We start from the raw sequence: 12,406 nt of genomic DNA on the forward strand, positions 1-12,406 counted from the left end.
AATATATTTTATGTCTGTTCTTAAGATGTTTTAGAGTGTTGTTAGTGTTTTTGTTTGCTGCCCTGAGCTCCTACTGGGAGGAAGGGTGGGATATAAATTTAACAAATAAATAACAAATAAAATAAAAGGAATACATGCTTTATGCATCTCCAAAGGCACCCTCTAGGGCAGAGATAGTGCCATCCATGTTTTAGATTTCCAACTCCCGTCAACCCCAAACAGCTTGACCAGTGGTTAAGGATAATGGGAGTTGTAGTCCAACATTGTCTGGTGGACCATAGGTTGACAGAGTGTTCTAAATCATGCAGGAAATCTCCAGAAGTAGAAAAAAGTCACCTCTGCAGAAGTTACAGCTGAATTTGTGAGCAACAACTGGAGAGAGTGTGTGTGTATGTTGGTACTTATGTGAGAAGTTATCCTGAGAAGACCTGTGTGAAGTGTTATTCATTTATTATTACATTTATATCCTATCTTTCCCCCAAGGAGCTCAAGGTGGTGTACATGATTCTCCCCCCTCCCCATTTTATCCTCACAACAATCATGTGAGGTAGACTAAGAAGCAGTGACTGGCCCGAGGTCACCCAGTGGGATTGATGGCTGAGTGGGGATTTGAACCCTAGTTTCCCAGGCCCTAGTCCAGCACTCTAACCACTACACTACACTGACATAAGAAAGAGAGGCAAGGCCTGACTTTGGGTGTTGAGTAGTTGACAAGTGAAACACCTGGCCTTTTCACAAACTGGGGAAAAAATTGCCTGGCAGAGTAGGCTACCAAGCTACATAGAAATATATAACACAATTTCTGTTCATTCATGCTTCTGGTTTCAGTTTGTTGAGGGCACTGGCCTGAACAAAAAGCCATTCCACCTTGTTGGCATGTCCATGGGCGGAATGGTTGCTGGCGTTTATGCTGCTCAGTATCCATCAGAGATTTGCTGCTTGTCCCTCCTTTGTCCAGCTGGTGAGTACTGAAATTCCAGTCTTTCAAGGGAACTCCTAAAGGTGTTTCTCTCCTGCTGAAGCAGCCAGGATATCTGACCCAATTTTCCAAGTTATAGCAACAGGAATGTGGTGTCTGGGATAAGAAAGACAAGGGATGATGATAATGACTGAATTATCATTTTATATTTATTTATTTATGTAGAGAATTTATATACGGCTTTATTACAATAGTCTCCAACGGGTGTATAGAAGACTCAACCCAATGGAACTAAAAAGAGTTAAAATCAGAATTCAGTTAAAAAGCCTGCTGGCATAAAAATGTCTTCAGTAGGCACCAGAGGTTCAACAGGGAGGGGGCTTGCTAGAAGTTCACCTGGAAAGGCATTCCATAAAATTGGGCCCACAGTTCTGAACTCACGGCTCCTGGTGGATATGAACCGTGCATTCAAGCCCACTAATAGTGACTTCCCCAAAGACCTCAGCGGTCAAGCAGTGATCAGGTGGCCCCTGAGGTATCCTGGACCCAGGTTATTGAGGACCTTGTACATTATTACAAGAACTTTGAACCTGGCCCAATAGTGTATAGGTGGCATATAATCAGCTGGATAGGAGTTAAAGGTAGTAGATAACTGATATATGGAATAACAGCATCTTAAACAGGCTCCAGCACTTCCTCTCCTGACCCAGCCTCAACGTTTCACCTTTGAGCTAGATCCAGCTTTTGCTGGTCACCAGCAAACGACATGGAATGCAAGGATCTGGCCACACGCTTCATGCATCGAACAAAATGGAGTCTAGACCACAAAAACTTAGGCTGGTATCCAACTGAGTCCAACTTAGAGCAGACCCATTGAAATTAATGGACCTAAGGTAGTCATGTTGATAATTTCAATGGATCTACTCTAAGTAAGACTAGCATTGGGTACAACCCTTAATTAGTAAGAAATTGAGGGACTGCAAGACCAGCGGTGTAGTTGTCAGGGGTTGTAGACTTGTTACATTTTTGGGAACAGGATTCCATCCAGGTCCCTATATATAAGCCAATCAGCATGAAAAGGGAGCTTATTAGCCACTGAGAAGAGTCCTTGTCCTTTCATGCCAATTGGAGCAATCAGAGTGAAAGAAGGTGAGTCAGCCACTGAGAAGACTCTTCTTAGTAGCTAACACATAGCCTCCCTTTTCATGCTGTTTGCTCCTAGGAATGTCGGTAGTAGTGGAGTGTGGACTCGTGAGACAACAGGGAGGGCAAGAGAGACAATGGAAAGTGGAAAAGGGAGTGTGGCTGTGGTGTGTGTGGCATGACTATCATGAAGGGCCCTGCACTTCTGAATTTGCCACTTCACTACTATGCAGGACTCACAGTTGGATGCAATAAAAATAGCACAGCTACCCTTCTGGATCTAGAGACAGGTGGATCAGTCTGCTTCCCGTCCACAGAAATTCTGCATGTGTTCATTCATAAATCTGTTCTGTTTCCTCATTAATCTGTTTTTTTAATTTGCACAAAAAATTGTGTTTAAACAACAGTTTCTTACAAAGTATTCATCGAAACATATTGTGACTTGAAATATCTATATGCATTTTGCTAAATATACTCCAGGGGGAAGTGGCACAGAAGCTGAAGAGAAAATGGGGTATTTGTGAAAATTCACGCCCTCTACCCCTCATAGAAGCCTCCACTAGCTCAGTCTTCTCCAGCTGGTGGCCCTCTGATGTTTTGGACAAGCCCAGCCAACACAGCCAATGATCAGGGATAAAAACTTCACCAGATTGAGGGAGGCAATGCTAGCTCAAAGAGCTTTCCATGAAAGAAAGACACAGCTGGATACAACCCATCATTTTCACTTTTTATTGTTTAGGTTTTATTTCTTATGTGTTGTTGTAAAGCCACCTCAGGAACCAAGGTGGAGAGATGACATGGATTATTATTACCAGGAACAAGGTCTTTTTGGCAACAGGACCCTTCTCAGAGCTTGGAAAAGTTATTTTTTTTGAACTACAACTCCCATCAGCCCAATCCAGTGGCCATGCTGGCTGGGGCTGATGGGAGTTGTAGTTTAAAAAAAGTAACTTTTCCAAGCTCTAACCCTTCTTATAGAACACTTTTCCCAGAGAAGCCCGGCTGGTGTCTTTTTTATTTGCCCAGTCTTTTAATAGGCACACAATCCTGATTTTATGTCTTGAACTTTTTTTTAATGGGGGAGGGTGGGCGTTATTTGCCATTTGTTTTCATAGTTGACTTTACTAGCTGATGCTTTTAATTCTGCTTTTTAAAAAATTTGTTCAAATGGGGTTGCGTCTTGAGTGACTTTGCTTGCCTACCGGTTTGGACATTTTGTATTCTCTCCAAACTCTTAGGTCTAAAGTATCCAACAGAAAACCAGTTCTTCAAGCATTTAAAAGAGCTGGTTCAGTCCAAGAACCCCGACAACACTACTCTTGTTCCAGTGAATGAAAAGCAGGGGAAATACTTACTCAAACTTTGCTTGCATCGTCCCAACATAGTAAATACACAGGTGAAGAAACTGCACTCCAAAGAACACCTGTTCTTCTACAATCATATCCCATATCTATGAAAGCCTCTCTCTTCCCCCTCCCCGCTTCCCAACATTGCTTTGCTGGCCTTGGCACAAAAGGCAAACATTGAAATCTGAGAAGTGCGTAGTTAAACTCAGTGTTTTTTTTTCTTTTTGGTAGAAGTGAGGTGCCTGTACTCACACCTTGATAAAAATGCTGTGGGTGCCAGCACAAAAAGTTTGCAGCTGAAATGAGGTGCCAGTACTCTAAACCAGTAAGCCCCATAACAAAAAAAGCCCTGGTTAAACTATGGAATTTGCTTCCGCAAGAGATAGTGATGGCGTCCCACTAGAATGGCTTTAAGAGAAAATTGGGGCTCATTGATACATGCATATAATCTATAATGCAAGTCCCTTGTGTCTCCATCAATTGACCCTCATCCACATAATGTTCTCTTCCAATTGCTGCCTTCCCACACTTTCCTTTCCTTTGATATAGAGTTTCCGATACCAGTTATACACCAAAAAGGAGAGAAACAGAGATTACAAACAGTTGCTGAGGAGGGATCCTGGTTGCATTGACTCACAATTTAACCTCCTACTTCTGTTCAGTTCCCATTGGCTCTTTCACCCCTCTCCCTTCTGATCTGAGCCAATCAGCAACACATCAGGAGGAGGGAGGTGAGTTTGTAAACAAAAAAGGGGAAGCCTATAAGTATGGATGAGGAAAAAGGCTGATTTAAGTGCAAAGCAATCAGGTCTGGACTACCAGCTGACAATTCCAATAAAGAAAATGTGGGTTTTTAGATGGCCTGGATGAGCCCTTGGTATCGATGGCTGCTAGCCACAATGGCTATGTTCTACCTCCAGCATCAGAGGCAGTATGCCTTTGAACCGCAGTTGCTAGAAATCACAAGTACTGAAGAATGCTGTTGTGCTCAGGTTCTGCCTGCAGACTTCCTGTGGGCATCTGGTTGGTCACTGTGAGAAAGGATGCTGGAATGGATTTGCCTTTGACATGACCCAGCAGGCTCTAGTTCTTCTGAAGAATTAGGTTATAGGGTGCGAGTTGTCTGTAGAAAATATTAGGATACTTTTCACCTAGAACTGGGAAAGAGACCTCTAGTGGCCTTTCCTGAAATAGTGATTACACCAATGATTAATAGTCTGACAGCAAAAAACCAGGACTGAACAGGTAAATGCAGGAATGAACCACCACCACACTGGCTGCTCTGTTTTGACAGCCATTTTGCTAACTCACAAATGACACTACTATTTAGCTATAAAGTCGCAAGGCTGGAACAGATCTGAGACTAGTTTAATTTCATTGGCCTCTATAGCACTATTTTATAACAGTATTTTTATTAGCTTTCATTTTAAAAACAATTTTACAAATACAATTTAAAGTAACAAAAATTAACACAACAAGAATTAAAGTAACTGATTACAAGATTTTAGTTTAACCTGAAATGAACTTAAATGTAATTCTTCCATCCACATACCTGTTTGCTACCAATATACTGCAAATAGAAAAATGAGGGTCCATTGTGTAAATACCAAACATTGGGGTTTGTCAGCAAGTGTAAGGCTTTGTGTAAACTAAAAAAGAATTCCATGTTAGAAAGAAGTCACCAGCATTATGAGACCCATTTTTCCTGTGATGTAAGAATTTCTCCATGAGAAGCTGACACACTTTATACAACCACTTTGTACAGCCAGATTGACATCAGCAACTGGCATTCTATGCAAATGCCAGTGCACCAGCAGGGCTCATGGGTAATAGCTGATCTATGCCCCCCCCAATATGTTTTCTAATGCCAGGCCACCATTGTAATTTCCTAAAATGCCCCCAATGTACTATCTCCCTGGGATATTGTGGAAAATTAAAATGGCAGCCCCTAGTAGGAATCTGGGAGCTGCCGTTTTAATTTCCCACAATCTCCCAGAGTCATGTCACATGGAGGGCAGTGTGAGAAATGAAAACGGCAGCACAGTGGCTCCACGTGAACCAGCAGTCTTCAGAATGCTACTGGGTACTGTCACTACTGCCACGCAGCTGCTTCCTGGCAAGCCCACCAGGGAGCCTCATCAGTTGGGGGGGGGCAGCAAAAAATAGTTTGCCAAAGGCCTCTGTCAAACCTGGAGCCCGTTGGTTCATTGATTAAATTTTACCACTTACCCTTTTTTTTTTTTCTTTTTCTATGGCCAAGTAAAAATCCTGTTGCTGCCACAGAAATGTGGGCACCAGTAATGTGACCGGTGGGTGCGCCAACAGCAAAGTTAGTGGGCATGGTCCTGCTGCCTCATCTGTGTTCATTGAACAAATGCTGGGGGACAGAGGCTTCTGAGCAGGGCTACTACTGTATACAGTATACAAGACCTTTCTACTGAGTTGTCCAGTGCAATGCTTAGGTCTCTACTAGGTATTACATCCCTCTCAGAAATAAAGGCCAGTCCCAGAAATAAAGAATTTAGGATTCATCTGCACCATACATTTAAAACAGTATCATACCACTTTCAACAGTCAAGTCTCCTCCCAAAGAATCCTGGGAACTGTAGTTTGTTGAGGGTGCTGAGAGGTGTTAGGAGACCCCTTTCCCCCTCACAGAGCTATAGTTCTCTGAGTAGTCTAACAATCAACGTCTAGCTGTACCTCTGTGAGGGGAATAGGGGTCCTCTCTGCACCCTTAACAAACTACAGCTCCCAGGATCCTTTGGGGAAAGCAATGACTGTTTAAAGTGGTATAATACTGCTTTAAAGTTATAGTGCATATGGAGCCTTAGAGCATACACACTTCATATTGCAAATGGCTAGTTTTCAATCTTGCCTTTAACCAACAAACTTAATCACACATCTGAGTCTTATGAGGATCTCATCTCACATTTGCTAGTAACTACCGCTATTCTCCCTTGATTGTGGTGTTTCTTTGGCTATAAAATGTTCGGGGGACAGAAGAGAAAGAAGCCTTCATATACATAGAAGTAACTTTGAGCCCGACATTACAAAAATCTTCTTCAAGGGTACCCTACAGTTATTTTCTTAAGGGCATTATAAACTATTCATTAGAACATATAGCTGAAGATTATCACCATCTTTTGCTTTTCATATGTTTTCTTTAATAATATGTTAACCCTTTTTAAAAAAAAAATGTTTTTAAAGCTTTTTTAAAAAAAATAAAGTTGTTTGTTTTAATTTATGTTAGGGTTTTTTATGATATTTTAAAGTGTTTTTAGTGTTTCTGTTTGCTGCCCTGGGCTCCAGCTGGGAGGAAGGATGGGATATACATCAAATAATAAATCAAATAAATAAATAAATATTCACATATAGTAACAAAAAAAGGAACAATTTGTACTTAGCATATTGATATGCCTTCTAAATTCTCTTTAAATGTCAATATGCAAAGTCCCCCCGCCCCTCCCCAGTCTGGGGATTACATAGCCAGAGAGTCTGATATATTGCCACCTGCTGCCTTCAGAAAGGAACTGCATCCTGCTCCATGTCTGGAGGCTGACTGGCTTCACTGTCTCCCCCTCTGATTCATATCTTGTTTTCAACCCATAGATCCTGAAGGGCTATCTTGATGATCGGAGCCCACATAAGATGTTTTTCATAACATGTAAGTACAGGAGCCAGCTATGGAAACTGTCTGAGTCGCTTCATACATTAGAAGGAGAGACAAACCCAAGTTTAGCAGCGAGAGACCACTCAACAGCTCTCTGACGAGTATATCTGTATGAATACGTTCGTTGCATTAACACACTGCAGTTTTAGCAGTACAACCGAAGAACAGAAAATAATGTGCTAAAACATCTTGGGACAGGATCATGTTTCCAAAAGATTCTAAAGGAACATTGGAAGCTGCCTTATCCCAAGTCGGATCATTGGTCTATCCAGCTCACTGTTGCCTGCACTGACTGGCAACGGTTCTCTAGGGTTTCAGACTGAGGACTCTATTATCCCTACCTGGAGATGCCTAGGAGTGAACCTGGGACCTTATAGATAGCAGGGAATGCACCTGGGAACTTACACACCTACCACTGAGCTATAATGCTTTTCCCAAACCAATGAGAGATCCCAGAGACATGCTTATTTACAAACAAGAAAAATCATCAGGTGCTCATGCAGATTGTTGCACCTACCTGAAGCCTTCCACAATGTGGTTCCCTCCAAATGTTTTGAATTATGACTCCCGTCATCCTTGACCATTGGCCATGCTGGCTGGGGTTGATGGGAGTTGGGAGACCAACAATGTCTGCAAGGCACTAGGTTGGGGGAAACTGCTGGAGAGAGTTGTAATGTCACCGTTTCCAGTTTTGCTAAGGTGCCTTGTAGACATACCTCCAGCTATAGAAGAATTGCTTCTCCATGACTCAGGGCACATTCACACTATGCATATAAAACACATGGCTTTCCCCCAGAGAATCCTGGGAACTGTAGTTTATCCTTACCACAGAACGACAGTTCCCAGCAGGGCCGGCTCCAGGAATGCCGGGGCCCCTGGGCATCAGCCTGCCCCGGGCCCCTCCGCTCCCCTTCCGCGATCCGTGGCAGGAGCTGTGCTACAGATCGCAACACAGTCCAAAGCTTTCGAGCCACCCGCCGAGCCGCCCGCCATCCCCCCTTTCACCTACCTTGCTCTGTTGTTCTTTGCGGCTGCACGCGCTGCACACGCAGGGTTGTTGTCAAACAGATGGCAGCCGAGGTTTTCGTAAGGGACTGAAGCCTCTACCGCCATCTTGGTTGATGGCATGCAGCGTGCGCATTGCTGCCATCAACCAAGATGGCAGCAGAGGCTTCAGTCCTTTACTGAAACCTCGGCTGCCATCTTAATTGATGGCAACGCTGCACGTGCAACACGTGCAGCCACAAAGAACAGCAGAGCAAGGTAGGTGAAGCGGGGGGGATGGCGGGCATGGCAGGCGGCTCAGCGGGTGGCTCCTGCTGCGGATTGTGGAAGGGGAGCAGAGGGCCCCTCAGGAGCTCCTGTAGCTCCAGGGCCCTCGGGCCAGTGCCCAACCTGGCCACCCTTTAGAACCGGTCTTGGTTCCCAGCACCCTTACCAAACTACAGCTCCCAGGATTCTTTAGTGGAAGCCATGGGCTTTAAATGTATGGTGTGGATACAACCTCAGTCTTGCATTGCAGGGGGAGGGAGATGCATCTGAATGGCACAACCATATGGATTTTTTTCAAGAGAATCTGCACCCTCCCTCTCCGTGGCTGCTGGGCTTGACTGAGATAATGGGCTGTACCTACGTGGTTCGGCCATTCAGATGCAAACCTCACTCATACAGGACTGAATCAAAGAAAAGCAGCTCCCCTGCAAGTGGAGGCACATCCAAAGGGATGCAAACCAGGCCTTCCCCAGCCAGCAACCCCATAGTTGCAAGTTCCACATGTTGATGTACATGAGTAGCCTCTGCCCAGTGCAGACAAGCAACACACTTGACATCATCATAAACACAAATGGAGGTGATCCTGGCTTGTGTTTTAAGAAGAGCTGCAAAATGGCCACATGCCACTTACATCTGGATAGAGCATGGTGAGTGGGCTTCCAAGTTTCCCCTCTACCACCACCACCCCTCTAATAGGCTACAAAACCTTATCTTGGGACATATAGGGGTCTGCAAATCTGACCCCACTTATCTAGGAAATGAGTTCCACTCAATTCAGTGGCACTCGCTTCAGAGTACACATGGTTAGGATTACAGCTATACCTCTGAACAGCCACATTAAGGGCTAACATGGGTGCATGATTAGGATTGTGGTGCAGAGGGGAGTTTATTATTACCGCCCTAGGCTCCTTTGGGGGAAGGACAAGATAGAAATTTAATAATAGTTTTTAAATGTACACCTCTGTGTTTATTCCCATCGGGCGTAACAATAGCCTGGGGGAGGCAAGGGAACTGTGCAACAGGGAGGGCCAGTTGATGTTATTTTAAAAAACAGCAGAAGATTGTGATTACAAATCTCCCTGACATATCTAGTTACACTCTATGAATGACAGAGACAACCCTAACCCTGCTTCCTTATTGGAAAAGGTTTCTTAGACATCTCCAGTGCACAGTCCAGATACAGCCTTCATGACAACATGAACAAGATCAAGGCACCAACACAGATCATTTGGGGACGGGATGACAAGGTAAGTTGTGTGTGCGGATACTTGGGTTTAGAGAGAGGGGGGGAGAGGGGGGGAGAGGGAGAGGGAGAGAGCACTATTCATAGAATGCAAGATGTTTTGTTTCAGTGGCATTTAATTTCCAAGGTTGTTGCTGTCGGGAGCTTTAGAAAGGTAGTTGTGGAACGGGTTCAGAGGAGGGCAACTGGAGGACTGGAAACAAAGCCCTCTGAGGAGAGACTGAAAGAACTGGGCATATTTAGCCTTGAGAAGAATGAGGGGAGATATGATAGTTCTTTTCAAGAACTTGAAAGGTTACCACACAAAGGAGGGCCAGGATCTCTTCTTGATCATGCCACAGTGCAGGACACACAACAATGAGCTCAAGCTTCAGGAAGCCAGATTTTAACTGAACATCGGGGGGGGGGGGGGGACTCCTAACTGTTAAAGTGGTATGACAATGGAACCAATTACCTAGGGAGGTGGTGGACTCTCCAACACTGGAGGCATTCAAGAGGCATCTGTCGGGTATGCTTTAATTTGCATTCCTTCATGCAGCAGGGGTTGGACTCAGTGGCCTTATAGGTCCCCAACTCTATGATTCTATGAGCCCTAATACCATGCGCTAGGTTAGTGCAAAATAAAAACCTCAGTTCACACTCTTTATTATGCTGGAAAGGAACACTATCTGATGGAAGGAAGAAACCGTTGGAAAACAGTTGAGCAAATAATTGCTTTATAGCATCACAAACCTATCTGAAGTATGCATCCTACTACTACAGGCACCAATAAGTAAATACAGATAAAAACAGACATGTGCCAACCACTCACCACCATGTCAGTCTAATCAGGATTTACTGAAGGGCTGCATCCAACTAAGTTTTACTCAGAGTAGACCCACTGAAATTAATGAACCTAAGTTATTCATATCTATTAATTCAATGGGTCAGCTGTGCGTAGGACTACCATTGGAGACAACCCTAAGGCACCACAATCCCAACATCCTGGTCTGGTCTAACAGAACAGGGAATATGGATGCACTGTGGGATTTGCTATTGAAGGAACGGCATGCTAAAATTCCCTGGAGTTCAAATTTAGGAGGTGTACATAGGACAGGTCAAATACCACTTTATTCTCAGAATAAAAAAAATGTTAAAGGAACTATGTAGTGATCACTTTTATTTCTTGTCTTTTATTGTTTATTTTGCTATTATTTGTAAGTCACTTTGAGACGTTTGTGTAAAAAAGCTTAAATAACAGTCTCACAATAGAGTGGTTCTGTTAGCAGTGGTAGGATTCACCTTGGCAGCTTCTGAAGTTCAAGTAAATTTTCCACCTTCTCAGTAGTATAAGTTAATTTTATTACCATTGCTTTGTTGTAATTACTATTTTATTTTACTTTGTTCTCTGTTGTGACCCATTCACAAAATAATGACTGATTATGGGTTGAATCCAGCTAAGCCATTGTGCAAGTGGAACTTCTGTGACTGCAGGACTTCCTCTTCCCCCATGCACCCCCCTCAATCTGCTCTGGGGTTTTCCCAACCCTCTAGAGCAGGTTTGGGGGTGATGCAGGGGCAAACACTGATAGAGGAGAGGGAGAAATTCCATTGCACTTGTGCATGTCATTCCATTCACACAATGACTTAGTTGGATTCAACTGATGATGGTAATGATAAATAAATCCACAATACAGATTTATACCAAAACTCACGAGTTGCTGTCGGTGGTCACAGATGAGAGATTTCCTCCCAGTACAAACAGCTGCGCGCGCGCACACACACGCACACGCGCGCGCGCGCACACACACACGCACACGCGCGCGCGCGCGCACACACACGCGAGCCACCCCTTAAACAAATATAGTTGCAAAAAGAGGAGCCATGTATACGGCTTTTATTGACCTCAAATCGGCATTCGATCTGATTTCAAGAACAAGACTATGGGAGAAATTGTCAGATCTGAATATAGATAGGCGCTTACTATTACTTATACAGGGTCTATCTGCCAACACATATTTGCAAATTTGCTGTAATAATATGGGGCATTTAACTAATCCAATTCCTACATTTAAAGGACTAAAGCAAGGCTGTATATTGGTGCCCCTTCTGTTTAATATTTATATTAACGCAGTAGTGGAAAGCCTTGCCCCTACTTCCTCCCACTCTCCGAAATTGGCTGGTGCCTCGAGATTTTGCCTTCTTTATGCAGATGATATAACCCTCTTATCTCTAACACCGATTGGATTGAAAAGACTCCTGAGGGCATTTGCTTCTTTTTGTTTGAAGGAAGAACTTGTAATAAATTATGAGAAAACAAAGGTCCTTGTATTTACAAGGAGAAGAATACATCATGTATGGAGAATTAATAATTATTCTATAGATCAGGTTAAATCCTTCAGATATTTGGGAATCGTTTTCCAAGCAATTGGTTCCCAGCAAATGCACTTTAAATATTCATTGCTAAATGCAAAGCAAACAACTAAGGCCTTACTTTCATTCTTCTATAACAAGGGAGGCCAACTTGTTCCACCTATTATAAAAGTTTTTGTAGCAAAAGTTATTCCACAACTACTTTATGGTGCCCAACTATTCATAAGCGAGAATATCTCAAGCTTAGAATCTATTCAAAATTCATTTCTTAGAGCTATCCTTGGAGTACCTTCTTGTGTGCCTAGCTTTATATTGAGGTTAGAAGTTGGCCTTCAGTCTATTGAATCCCTTGTTTGGAAAATGAAAATATTACTATGGCTAAAATTGCTATTTAATCCGAATGGATTGGCCCCTCATGTTCTATTAGATTCCTTTCATTCTCCTTGGGTTAAATCTGT

At 43.3% G+C, this 12,406-nt stretch overlaps 1 protein-coding gene across 1 annotated transcript in view; it reads left to right on the plus strand.

Annotated features, from left to right (window-relative positions):
- The window catches only part of LOC133380785 (monoacylglycerol lipase ABHD6-like), a 34,781-nt gene that overhangs the window by 21,441 nt on the left and 934 nt on the right, over positions 1-12,406 (plus strand). Inside the window, exons 6-9 of the mRNA XM_061618787.1 lie at positions 829-961; positions 3,301-3,458; positions 7,021-7,075; positions 9,500-9,600. Coding sequence (XP_061474771.1) covers positions 829-961; positions 3,301-3,458; positions 7,021-7,075; positions 9,500-9,600 — 447 coding nt within the window. The remainder of the gene's footprint in view (positions 1-828; positions 962-3,300; positions 3,459-7,020; positions 7,076-9,499; positions 9,601-12,406) is intronic.

This window comes from Rhineura floridana, chromosome 3, assembly GCF_030035675.1.
Source record: "Rhineura floridana isolate rRhiFlo1 chromosome 3, rRhiFlo1.hap2, whole genome shotgun sequence".
Lineage (NCBI taxonomy): Eukaryota > Metazoa > Chordata > Lepidosauria > Squamata > Rhineuridae > Rhineura > Rhineura floridana.